A 14,242-nucleotide genomic window follows, 5' to 3' on the forward strand; every position below is an offset into this window, starting at 1 on the left:
CCGTGTAAAACCCCCCAAAAAACTAAAAAAGCAAATTAACATCACTGAATTTTTGTACCTCCAACATATACATTAAATTAAAAAATTTAATTTAATTAAAAATTTGCTGGATAACTTTATGTGGTTTGAAGTCACTTAATCTATATGACTATTGTCAGTGGACAAGCTGTTATGAACACAGATCATCAATGAGCTTGATTACTTTTTAAGATACACTGAGGAATAAGTACAATAAAATAATTTAATAAAAATACGTTACATGTATTAGTGGAGATGAATGCAAATTATCTCAAAATAATACTCGTTTGTTGCGAATTCAGCAACCTTCTAAACCTCTCTCTCTTATATACTAGCCATTTATTAGTAAGTGTAATAATTTGTATTTAATTTTTTTGAATCACACTTTTTATTAACAATAGAAATTTGGTTTTGCTAGTTGAACATAAATTAAGTTAGATTAGCAAATGTTTTATTTAATTAAATAAAATAGTTATTTAAATAAATGAATGAGTATGGTTTGATCTCTATTATGTATGTATGCACCTTGTTTTAGATTTTGTGGTTGATGCTACACGGAAAGGTAATAAGATCCGTTTTGCAAATCATTCTATAAATCCTAATTGCTATGCTAAAGTGATGATGGTGAATGGAGATCATAGGATTGGTATATTTGCAAAGAGAGCAATCCAGCCTGGTGAAGAACTTTTCTTTGACTACAGGTTATTCTTTTTCTTTTTTTAATATTTTTTTGTTAAGTTTACTTGCTATGAATCTTAAAGGAATGTTTTATAAAATAAAAGAGTGTGTAAAAAACTCCTCAAGGCTTTAGAGTCTTGTTAAATAAATTATAAGTATGTTATTATTATTACTTTTTTATAACATTACTACTTACAGGGTGATAAAATTATGGAAAAGGCTTCATATTTCAAAGCTGAGAGATGCTAGGAGGTAGTAACAGGTGTGGATCTACATACAAAATTATTACTTTTATATGTAGATCCAAATGGTTAGAAATTTTTCCTTCATGGAACTTCCTTATTGAATCAAACATTTTTTAAAATAGGAAGATGAACATGTGATACACGATGTTAATGTAAGATTTTATGAGAAAAACTATGGCAAAACTTTTCAATAAATGTCTTCCTTTTTAAGTAATAAGCAGTCAAAGTTGCAAAAGTGGAAATGGCTCCTGTACAACCTATCCAATGATCTAGAAATGCTTCATTTTAAATCTGCTGTGCCCTTTGATAATATTGAGGTGGCACTTCATCTTGCTGAAACCATAAATTAACTAATGTCCAAATTTCCCTGGATATTTGGTAAAATCCTATTAGCTAACAAGTTGTAAAAATCATCTCCTGTAAGGTTTCCTCTAAAATAAAAGGCCGTACTGTATGATTACCAGTTCCAATTATCAATTTCTTACCCAAATATTTACTTTTTCAGGGTAATATGATTGACCCTTTAACATTCATCTGGGAGTGTCATTGCTCCATTACCGACAGTTATGCCTATTCACATGGCCATTTAACATAAATCTTTCCTTATAAGCTTGATCTATAAATCTGCCCTAGTACAGTTATCTAGATTTGTAGATTGTATTTAAATATATGGAATGAAATTTTTTAAATGTATAAAAAATGCCATACCTGATTGATTGGTATTATAACCCAAAATTTTATTTGGATAAAATCTCTCCACAGTGGCCTACAAAAATGTTAACGTTTGTTTCAAGAAAAGCTCTGTCTCCTTTTGAGGAGTAATTGTGTCTCATCTTGAGTTACCTACAATGAATTTATTATATTACAGACATGTTACAAGTGAGTTAAAATCATTTTTAATTCATCTTAATGATGCATCTACCGTAGTGTTCACAGTCATTTTGTGTTTTTATAAGCCTTGCAGTTGTTCTTTTTTTACTTGACCTTAAACCTCGTTTTCTTGTGTTTTTTATGGTCTCTTTATGTTTATGAGCTTTTAGATTTTTGTTGAAATCCTACTAGATTTTATATAATAGAACTGTTCAGTGTTGTCTTCTCCTTGGTTTGGTTTTATTACAACTTTACTTGCTAAATTTCCTCTTTGGTTTTAGTTGTTTCGGTTTTAGTTTTTTTTACTTTGAACTTTCTCTTTAATGAAAATCACTGAATATATTTCAATCTTTAAATTGTTTCCTTCTCTCTTTTCCTTATTTATTTTCTTACATTTTTTTATTGAATCAATAAAGTATTTTTCTTTTTTCTAATCTCTCCTGTTAATTTGAGCTAAAGTGTTACAGTTTTTCTTATATGAAATAATTGGTTAGATTGAACCTTTTAAGTCAGCATTATAGTCCAGCAAAATTAAAAAAAATAATAATGCTATCAGAAATACAGGGCCCCGATGGGGAGTCTTATTCTTTAATACTTTGGAAATTGGCATCCCCACAGTGCCCTAGCCTCTGCAGCCTTTCTCACTACATCCAGAGCTGCAGAACACTACACTATACCGAGAACACTACACAATTTACAACATGTACCCTTTTACAACTACATTACAACATTCTAGTGTTTCTTACACATACACTTGGTGATGTTGCGACACCTTAAAAAGCGCAACCATAACCCAAGCCAATGGGTGAATGGCTATACATAGTGAATCTCAAACAATGTCCTCTGGGCACCGGGGTGAACCCAGTTGTATTTAGCACTAGCTCCAGTACATTTGCGCTCTGCTGGAGTGGTCCATTATATCGCCGGTACTCGTTGGACCAAAGTTTCAAGTTCAAAAATAAATCCTGTGATGGTTGGTGGCCCATCTGAAAATACCATCAACTTTAATAGCCTTGTGAAGAGTCCTCTTTCAGCATTATCTGATGAGGATAGTAGTCATGCAGAAGGTAGTGCATTAAATTCTGATGCATTTAATCTTAAATATAAAAATATCAGATTCGTTGTTCTCTATAATAATCAGGAAGGTGGCTACCTCGAAAAGGTCTCGCCTTTCTTAGTAATCAAAGTTGTAACAACTTCATGTGGTTCCCCAAAGAACATTAGAAAATTGCGAGATGGATCAATTCCGGTTGAAAAATTTTATGATGAACAGAGTTGATCTATCTTACATCTCTATAATATGGGTGGTATAAATATCAGTGTAGAATGCCACAAAACTAAATATGAGCCAGGGAGTAATTTTTTGCCGAGACCTTTTAGGTATGGCTATCACTGAAATATCTGATGAGCTTCATCCGCAAGCTGTGGAAGTAAAGTGTATAATGAAATGGCAGAGCAGAATGGAAGAACCAACACCGTCTCTTATATTGACATTCAATCTCCTGGTACCACCAGAAAAGATTAAAGTGGGTTATCTGCCGGTTCGAGTACGATCATTCATACCCAACTCATGGTGATATTTCAGATGCCAAGGGTATGGTCACACTACAACATCTTGCTCAAAAACAGAGATCTGTGCTTGATGTGCTAAGGAAGGCCACAATGACACTAACTGTCAAGAAGATGAAAAATGTGCGAACTACAGTGGTTCACATACAGCCCGCTCCTGAAACTGCCCAACTTTTAAAGAAGAAAAGGCAATTCTCAAAATCTGTACTGAGCAAAGCTATCTTTTCTGGCTGCACGCAGATAATATAAAAAGATAATTAACTCACAGAACCTGTTTAACCAGTTGTACCGTTTGTCATCGTTACATCAAAACAAGCTCCTACAAATGTAGATAATTAGCAGTGTGGATCCAGCAGTAAGTTAAAAAAACCTGTTCAGATGGTTTCTGACCAAGTTGCTTCACTTACAGCCACTATTTCAGAGCTGACAAAAATGAACAGAAAGTCATTAGCTGCAGTTAGTGAAACCAACATTGGGTTCCCTCTGAAAGATCCTGTCCCCAAAGTTTTACCTATATGGGTAGGCGTAAACACAATTAGTGGTAAGCCATTTAATGAGCTCCCTGTTAGAGCCCACATAACCATCCCCTCTGGGATGTCATCTACAACTTCCCATCCTTCAAAATCTCCCACCTCATTTACTGGAGGATATGGTTGAGGAACCAGCTGATCCCAGAACATCAGAGTTCTTTAAAATCTAAAACACAAAAAGGAAAAACCGGATCACGTTCAACTAATTTAGTCATATTTACCTTTACTGCTGCATCTAACTAACTACCTTTATTTATGAGGATTATTCAATAGAACATTAGAGGTCTTTGGTCCCGCATTAGAGTTCGGTGAGAGATACAAATTGCAGATTACAATTTAACTGGGACTGAGATTTTTATAGCAACAGCAAGAATGAGGGTAGCTATGTTAGAGTGTTGATACGCGCAAATGAACCATTAATAATGTGATTCCAAGAAACACATTTAATACAACAAGATGTGATAACACTCAGAGGCTATACCTGTGAGAGATAGTCATGTACTATCTCTACTTGTACTGTCTCTACTATCTGTAGAGAGAGCCAGTTGCTATGTTCATTTGGTATGAGGTGTCGGCTAAAAGGCTATAGCTAGCAACCCTCATTCTTGCTGTTGCTATAAAAATCTCAGTCCCATTTAAATTGCAATCTGCAATTTGTATCTCTCACTGAACTCTGAATTCAATGCTCTAGAAATATCTAATCTCCGTACACAAATCCCATCACTGTAATTAATAGTATGAGATTTCAATACCCACCATATTTCTTGGGACTCACCTTTCTGCTCCTCTCAAGGAAATATGATAAACTGAGGGAGAGAAGATCTTTGTCTACCTTTGTCTTTGGATCTTTGTCTACTGAATGATGGGTTACATACATTTATGTCCTCATCTTCTGGTACACTGTCAAATATCGACCTCTTCGTATGCTCATTGAGTTTACTCCCTTGTCTTAATTGGTCTGCTTGTGATGACTTATATGGCAGTGATCACAGGCCAATTATTATTGCTTTTGGTATTGACCGCGAAGTAGAAAAAAGGCCACAGAGGTGGATTGTTAAAAAGGCGAATTAATGATTATTATAAAGCCTTCCCATCACAGTGTGACAATGGTGCAGACATCTTTGATCAACTTTCCTCTTTTCTGTCCATGATACTTAGAATGGTAAGAAATATATCCCACAAACATGGAGTAAACCTAGACGTCCTTCCATTCTTCCTTGGTGGAATGATGATTGCAAAAACGCTATTAGCAATCGATGGCAGGCACTACGCAAATGTAACTGCAGGCTTAAACTGAACATCTAAATTTATACCGTAGGGCTAGAGTATAGAAATATCATTTCTAGAGTATTTATACTATAGTATAAACTGATAGTGAGGTACCGGAAGGAAAATGGCAAATAAACTCCCAATTCGAAATGCTTTGGAAAGAAACCAGTCTTTTTTGGGTGGTTAATTTTTCTTTTAATTCATTTCAGGCAAAATAATACAATATAATTTTAATTTTCATCAGTGATTTTTTTAAAAAGTTATATACATTTGTTTTTAATTTTTAAAAACTTACTTTTTTATAATTTATTAAAATAATAGTAATACTGCAGTCTGTTCTTATATGAGGCAATTTGTTTGGCAGTGTAATTGATTATTTCTATCTTCCATCTTTCTTTTTTTGCCATTTCTTCCTTGGATAGATACTTTGAGAATTATGTACTCACTGGCCTGCCAACATCTGGCTTCATCAATGCTGCTATGTTCTTGTCATTCTGTAGTTGTAGCAAGTAAATCACATTTATTGGGTTAGTAGGCTGGTGACTGTCTTTGGGTCTGTGTGGAATCTGTATTTCCTATTTGGCAGTTGCACAGGAAGTTAAATTAGTGCTTGAGATGATTATCAAGTAAAGCCGGGTCTGCTCCTTAAATTTTACTGTTTTTATCGCTATTCATCATTCAACAGGCATTTGTCTGTTGACTGTCATCTCTAGTAAGAAATTTCTTTGGTAGTTAGTCTTTAACAGGTCAGTTTTGTAAGACTAATATAACAATATTGTTGATTTGTATAGTCTGATATTTTTTGTTAAACATATTATATGAAGGCTCATTGTCATATGCATTAGCATATGAATAATTTATTTAAAAAAATGTTTCTAGTTAATCAGTTGGTGTAGTGGTGGTTGGTGTTCTAATATTTCATTATATATAATACAAAATATACCTAATTGAGTGTCTTTGAATATTGAAAACTGTTACATGTAAGACTGTCACATGAAACATGAGACTATCCAAATATTAAAGATAATTAATCAAGTTTTGTTATAATATTTGTAATGAGTTCTGCTGTTCTTTTAGTGATAGTATTGCATTTGTAATGCTACTGCATTTGTTCATGGAAAATGAAAAAAAAAAAAAATTACTGTTCTGCAAATATAATTTCTTGCCTTATTTATTATGGTTATTTTAGTTAGTGTAATTGCCTATCTTAGGTGAAATTAATTAATAAAGACTAAGAATCAAGTTATCGTAATTAATAAAGTTCATTGTCTTGTAATTTTTTTTTATAAACCAGTTAGTTCTACATTTTAATAAAATTAATAATTTTTGTTTTTTTATTTTTTAAATTTGTTTAAAATTTAGTATATATTGAGATGTTATTGGCTTGTGTCATGTTGTACAAGGAGGATCAGATATTTTTTAATTAAACAAATATTTGCCACTTGTCATGAAATTAAGGTAAAATTCTAGTAAATATGTTAGCTTATTATTTAAAGGATTCTGATAATATGTTGTAATCATTACTCTTTATTTATGTAAAGATAAATGCAGCCGATTGCTTTATTACTCTTTATTTATGTACATATGCAATATGCTCAGAAAGTGTGTTTTACTTAATGGGAAAAGTAGGCATCCTTGCAGGGTTAAAAGTATATATAATTGGAGGTTTATTTGGAAAGGAGGTTTATTTGGTTTATTTAGAAATAAGTTAAGAATTCAGCAAGTGATTTATTTACATCCTATTTTGAGTACACTCACCCTAACGAGTTACAATTGGGTAATCGTTAATCAGGAATGTAGTGAGGAATGAATTAATGTTGAATAATTAATACTTTCATCACACCTGATTATTTTATTTTTGTAATTACTTTTATAACAATAATAAAGCATAATCTGCGACTTTATAATTTGGAGTTAATGATTTGGATTTTTTAATACAATTTTTCTACTCACTTAACTTGTCTATTGTGTTTCAGATATGGTCCAACAGAACAGCTGAAATTTGTTGGCATAGAAAGAGAAATGGAATTCCTTTAGAAGAGTTATTTCCATATTTGATTCTATTGCACTGTTGGTTCAGTGTGTTATTTATTTATGTTATAATATTTTAGAATTTTTTAAAATAAAATAAGCTCCAGAAATGATAATAACAGTAATTTTTTATACATATCATATTTTATTTTAAAGTTATTTATAATTTAATTCTGTTTTCTTTTTTGTTTACATTTTAGAAGCATTTAAGGTAATGCATATTATATTGTTATTAGTAGTTTCATTTTGATTAGATGCATTTAACCCATGTTTCTTTCATTAGTTTATATCAGATTGCATTTTCTCACCATTTTTATTGTAATTTTTTTTAATTTAAATATGATTTGTAGTCTTCTTTTAATGAACCACTTATCTTTCACAGGAATAAAATGAGCCAAGTATTGTTCCTTATTCTATAACATTATTCTATGTGATGGAGTGTCTAGAATTAGATCAGCATTATAAAAGATTTTGATGGCACTTCTTTAGTTGATTCCTGGTAGGGACATTTTTATCATCTAATCCTCTTCCTAAAAAAAAGGAATACTATAATAAAAGGTGTATATCTGTTGTACAAAATAAACAAAATAAAAATAAGTTCAACTAAATTCTTTTCTAAATTATCTATAAATGTATGAATCATGTCATCTTTGTTATCAAATTTGCATTTATATAAGTATTTTTTGCCGATTTTTTACAATTTTTTTTAATAAAAACATTATTTCTGGCATAATATTTAATTTTTTGTTTAAAATATAGAAAATAATTTCTTTCATAATTGTCATGTGGACTTTTTCGCTAAATATTTTTTAATCTATTTTGAGTGAAATGAAAAATGGAAAGCTGGCAAATAAGCTTGAAAATTTTATTATTTTGCTCTCAAGAGGATAACAATTTTTATTTTAATCTGAAAGTTTTAATTAATTATCAAAAGTGTTTAGTAGGTTGATAATAATTACTGTACAAAAAGAAAGAGAAGATTTTGCTCTCTTAGGAAGCAAGTTGCACTGTACTTGTATAGATAACTACAATGCTATTATCTAATGTTTATTTAATGGGATATGAACTGCTATGGTCATAAGCTACTAATAAATGCAAACAGATAGAGGGAAATGCACCTGATGTTGTTTAACTTTAGTAATCTATGAGAAGTATTTTATGAAACATGGCTTTGGCCATTGGCACTTTACATTACATCACATCTTTCAATTAACCTAAATGCAGTCTCCAGGGACTTCTTGCTTGTAAATCCATTGAGTTAAAAAGGTTAAGTATCCTACACAATTGATGGTACTACAATTTGTAAACAGATATTAGGTCATGTACAATATGGCACTGTGTTCATTATGAATGAAAAGATTGGCATTTTGTGAAAAAGGAGGAAATTCATAATTTTTTTTTATTAATGTTATTAGTGTAGCGGAGAATATTTATTTAAAAAAATAAATGGATTTGTATGTGAGACTACAAAGATCTTGAATAAAAGTATTATGTACTTGAATACTGTCAGGACTGGCCTGAGAGCAAAAAGGTTGTCTGTGCAAGACTGAATGTTGATGCTCTTCACAATTGGGAAGGGGTATAGAAAACCCTCCAAGCCAAAAGTGGGAGATCTGTTTGACTTGACTTAAAAATTAAAATTAAGTAATAAACTTAAAAGTATAGTTTTATTTTGTGTTTTTTTTTATATATATATTTGTATAAAAATATCCTACTACTAAGTACTTTCTACTGATTATTCAATAGATCTCCAATAACTCATTAAATTTTATTGAACATTTTTAATACTCTTACTATAAATTTAATTCATTAATGCAAATCATGTCGTAAACAAAGCAAAGAAATCATTGTAAGTGTTCCAAAGTTTATAATTTTTTCATAGTAGGAAATAAAACTGCCAATATGTTTTTTTGTTTTTGTTTTTATAAACATTAAATTTTTTGTAAAATGATTTGAATATGCAGAAAATAGAATAATACATATACTGTTAAAACGAGGGTCAGATCTATTTAGGCTCAGTTGGTGTCAATTTAGAGTAGGAAGAGCAATGGATACAGTTATTTCAGAAAATAGCTGACCTAAAGTAGAGAAAGAAAAGAATTTGAGAGAGGAGTTACAAAAAAATTAGGCCTTGGAAATGCACTAAAAATACATGAATATTACAAAATTATTTTATTAATATTCTTTGAAATTAGGAAAAAATATAATAGAATTGGTAAATTTATATATAATAAAAACACTGTTTTACCTAGAGTGATTTTACCTTTTTTTATTTTTTTTTTGTTTCCGCTTGAATCCAAGTCAGACATTTTACTTTATACAAAGTGTGTCTGAAAATATCATTTCCATATGAATCTTTCTTGCTTTAATGACAGAAAACATATTAATATTGTCATTATAATCTAGTGATGATGAAACGTCATTTTGAATAGATAGTATTGCAAGGTTGTTGAGTCTTTCTTGTTACAAAATTGATCTAAAATAAATCGTTATTAATTTAGACTTTGGAAAACCTCTTTCTGCAGAAGCCTCTGATATTGGTAATGCTAGGAGAACCCTTAAAGTAATCCACATATTGATGTAAGTACCTTTACCTTCAGATGCAAACAGAAAATTTAGGATGTCTACTGGTGTTTTCTCCTCTAAAATTAAACAAATTTTTATATTAAAATCTGAAACAAATATAATTAATTTATATTATAAAGCTGTAGTACTACATTATAAGGTTTGTGTGGGTTTTATTTATGATTTCATTAAATCATGTGAAAGAATTAATAAAAGAAATTATTTTAATAATGAAATTATGTTTTCAATACATATATTAAAAAGGAATTTAAGTACCGCTACTTATTTTTAAAATAGAATTTTTTTGTGTGAGCACCAGAAAAATCTGAGAATAAGCCTCTTGTTATTATTTTGACCTGGGTGATGATATTGCAAAACTTGTTTTTCGCCCCAAAAAAAATCATTGATTAAAACAATAAATCAAAGTTATAATTTTTGTTTAGCTAAAACCTATTTTCATTTCCCATGAAGTTTTTGATAGATATTGGCTCACCTCGCATAACTCGGTGCTCCGTATGTCATTTGATAACCATCAGACAGAAGGTCTTCTAGGTTTTTTCATCAAAGGATCAAGTCCTGTCTCTTGGGAAGTTTAAGTTTAAAAAGGAATTCAAGTTTGATGTGTTGGTTTTATGCTGCTTGAACCTCGTCAATATAACCATTCGGGCATTGTCAACTAATCAAATTAAAAAATTCAACTCTTGGGGCTCAATAGGTGCTTCATCAGCTTCATAACCATTCCTCTTCTTCTGTGATTGATAATACAATCAAAACACTTGTATTAACAAGTGAAGGCCAAGTAGCAGGATCTTTTAATGAAATTTTACCATCTGAGCTAGTGCCATGACTTTCTTGCATTCAATGAGTTACAGTACCATGATCAGTATTGTTGTGTTTTCATTGGTATCAATGTTATTTGGACTGTTAGTGCACTCTGGTTGTTCCTGAGAGTGCTCGTTAATATGTTGAAGTTCAGTTACATCATTCCTATCATCATTTTCTGTACTAGAATTTTGTTTTGGTAAATATTTATGAAATAATTAAGCACTGGCTTTTGCATCTTTTAAGGCTTTAGTTAGTTTTCTGCTTTCAAATTTTTCATTCTGAGAGTTTGGAAAACTTTTTAATTCAATTTTAAAAATATTTTGATTAGAATGCTATGGACCTGCAAAAACATGAAAGGGTACGTGCAAGGTAACTCTGTAAATTATTGTTAATAACAATAAATAGCCAACTCAACAGGCCTAAATTTCTTTTGTACATACTTAAAGTCTTATTTAAATAAAAGAACATGGAACAAACTTAATACAATACTAAACACTACACTACACCACTTCAGAATGTGAAAGCACGTACTTGGACACTAAAGATTACAAAACAAACTTCAGAAGTCAAGTACACATATAAATAATCACTGATCCACAGACAGAACAGTTTACTGACCAACTGATCACTATCAGTGATTGTCAAAGCAAAACAAACGACCTGTCACCACTGGCAATAGATGTGCAGCAGCAGTGGGGAGGGAGAAGGGTGATCAGTTATCCCTAGCATGAAATATGGTTGATAGACAGTTCACTGTGACTTACCACTGTATACTGTTCAATCTGTTCAATCCAATCAAAACAGTGGGTGCTTGGAGTATAAACCATGATTTTTAATGCATTTTTGCTGTATTTTCAAGCAATATTTTAAAACAAATAACATCTATAATACTGTAATTATTTACATTTATGAATTTGCTCTCAAAAAAATATTAAATAGCTAATTGTTTGTTTTTTACATCTTTCCCAAAATGCTTGCATTTGCAGCTGCATATGTCGTCACACATGCCTCAGGCTAGCCCTGAATACTGTACAACTTAAAACATGTTTCATGTATTAATGAATATAGAAAATTAAATATATAAATTATATATATTTATGATAATAAATTTATGATATAAATTATATATATATATATATATATATATATATAATTTATTGTTATATAAAATATTTAGTTTTTTTAATGACAGCAGTGGATTCAGATTTTTATTTAGACTGAAAAAAATATACCAAATATTTTTTTCAGTTTGTGTTTAGTCCTTGTTCAATGTACGTTAAAGCAGATTAGAATACTCTGTATCTAATGGGGGTTTGATAAAAAAAACCCACAAATACACACAGGTGCAGGATTTACTATAGTTACCTGCGGTTTGGAACATCCATGGTAGATTGGAAGCATTGTATTGCTCATTGGTTTAGGGCCATGACAAATACTATTTATTACATTGTTATAAACAAAAAACTTAGCAGATACATTTGTAATCCTCAATAATTTATAATTATTGAGGATTAATAATTTGCTTATTAATTTATATATTCATAAAATATTAATTTTAACTTAGTATTTTATTTGTTGAAGGTTTTTTTTTAATTGTTTAAGAGTTTAATTTATGTAAATATTTATGTTAAACATTTATTTTAACAAACTGCTGTTCAGAATAACCTAAATTAATGAAAGGACCATATTTCTGTTTTTTTTTTTTATTGGCTTCTTTTAATACCTGGTTTTTCCTTAGTTTAAATTCACTCACCATGTTTAGTACCTGCTTATTTTGTATAAAAATCTGGTGAGGATTTGTTGTTTAAACCACAGGATGAACTGTTACTTAAATAATAATTTGCAGTAAATGTAATTATACAAAAGATAGAGTTATGTAGAGGAATGTGTTTTATTTAATATGATGGTGAATTGTTTTGTTACTCTACAAAAATAAAGTTCAATTTTTACTTTGAATGTCATCATTATTTAATTTTCCAAAACCTAAAATTTGTTGATTTATGTCATTTTATGCTGTAAACTCAGTTTAGTCCATGAACTACCCGAATCCTGTACTCTTGAGTGCTTTTTTTATCTAAAAATCCTTTTTACTGAAATTAGTGTGGAGATGCTTCTATAAAATTGAAGTATTGACGTTGGAAGAAGCATAATCATATATATTAAACATATTTATAATTCTTATAGATTTATTGATTCCTATGATATTTGGATGTCTCCAGATATTAAGTGAAACCTTTTTGATTGAGGATCCGTAGACAGCTTCATCTGTAATTGGTATTATGAGCATTCCAGTGGCTTGTAACATCGTTGAATCTCCTGGCCAAGATTGAGTTGTTAATTGGAATCAAACATCTTATTGGTGGTCATTTACAGAATCAAGAAGCTGTTAGCAATAAAAAGAATCGGGGCTGTTCAGTAAATACAGAAAAATGAGTAGAAAAATGATTATTTATTGAATGAAAATGGAACTAACACTACTTTTCAACATAATCTCTAGCTATATTTAGGCAGTTGTCCCATCTGTCTGTACATTTTCTTATTCCAGTTGTAAAGAATTGTTTACCTTGGTGTCTGAATCATTCTTATACTGCATTCTTGATCTGTTCTTTGTTAGCAAAGTTGGTACATGTAAAACCGTTTTGAGAGGACCAACCAAAAAAATCTGATTGTGTGATATCAGAACTGTAAGGTGGATGTGGACCTTCCAATCTAACTTTTGAATAGCTTTTTATGTCTTTTGAGCAGTATGAGGCTGGGTGTTACCATGCAGAAGAATTACGCTTTTTGAGAAAGAACTAGGACATTTCCTCCTTATTGCAGGTTTCATCTTATTTTCTATCATGTTGTAATAGTATTCTCTGTTGATTGTATAATGTCCTTCCAATTAGTTGCAATGAATTGGGTCTTTATATTTCCAAAACACCATTAGCATCACTAATAGTTGATGTGTAGGTTTTGAATTTTTTCCTTGTGGGCAGACTTGCGTGTTTCTATTCCATGCTCTGATATTTGGATTTCGGCTCAAAATGATGACTTCAAATTTCATAACAAGTTATGATGTGATCTGAAATAAGATTACCTTCTGTTAAAAACTGTTCCTAACAAGTGTGAATTTGACTGGTTTTCAGTTGGCTCTTACAACCCACCTTGATCACATTTTGCAGTAATTCATGAATAATTGAAAGGAGTGCCAATACTCAATAAAAAATTTTAGCAATTTCTGAAATTTTTATGTGTGTGTGAATTAAGATTATTAATGTGATTTTGCAAAGCGTCAGTAGAAACTTGCATTATGATGAAAATCTATGATATTTTTTCTTCGCAATTTAAACTTTTAAATTCACTTGTAAAAGTTTGCATGGCTAATACATTTTGTACTTTAATAACTCATGTGAGTGAATTTTGACTGGTTTTTTACACCTTAAGAAAATAAAAATGTTATCACAGCATACTGTTCTTCCATAGTACATGTTTCAAGTAGTGCCTTCATTTTGAAATAAAAGAAGTTACAACAATGGACATTTTTTTCAAACAGCTGATATTTTCTATTTAGTGCCAACTTGAATCTCAGTTTCACTTTATTCTATTAAATAGTTTTTCTGCTGTTGCCATTTGTCTTTAATTATTGAAAGACCCCCTTAT

The 14,242-nt window shown here is 30.5% G+C and overlaps 1 protein-coding gene across 3 annotated transcripts in view; it reads left to right on the plus strand.

Moving 5' to 3' along the window:
- E(z) (histone-lysine N-methyltransferase E(z)) overlaps positions 1-12,556 on the plus strand; it is a 70,615-nt gene extending 58,059 nt beyond the window's left edge. For all 3 annotated transcript variants that reach the window (XM_075368676.1, XM_075368677.1, XM_075368675.1), the window contains exons 13-14: positions 554-719; positions 7,156-12,556. In XM_075368676.1, coding sequence (XP_075224791.1) covers positions 554-719; positions 7,156-7,216 — 227 coding nt within the window. In that variant the 3' untranslated portion in view covers positions 7,217-12,556. The remainder of the gene's footprint in view (positions 1-553; positions 720-7,155) is intronic.
- Positions 12,557-14,242: the final 1,686 nt, after the last annotated feature.

This window comes from Lycorma delicatula, chromosome 6 (genome assembly GCF_047948215.1).
Source record: "Lycorma delicatula isolate Av1 chromosome 6, ASM4794821v1, whole genome shotgun sequence".
In the NCBI taxonomy this organism is placed as follows: Eukaryota; Metazoa; Arthropoda; class Insecta; order Hemiptera; family Fulgoridae; genus Lycorma; species Lycorma delicatula.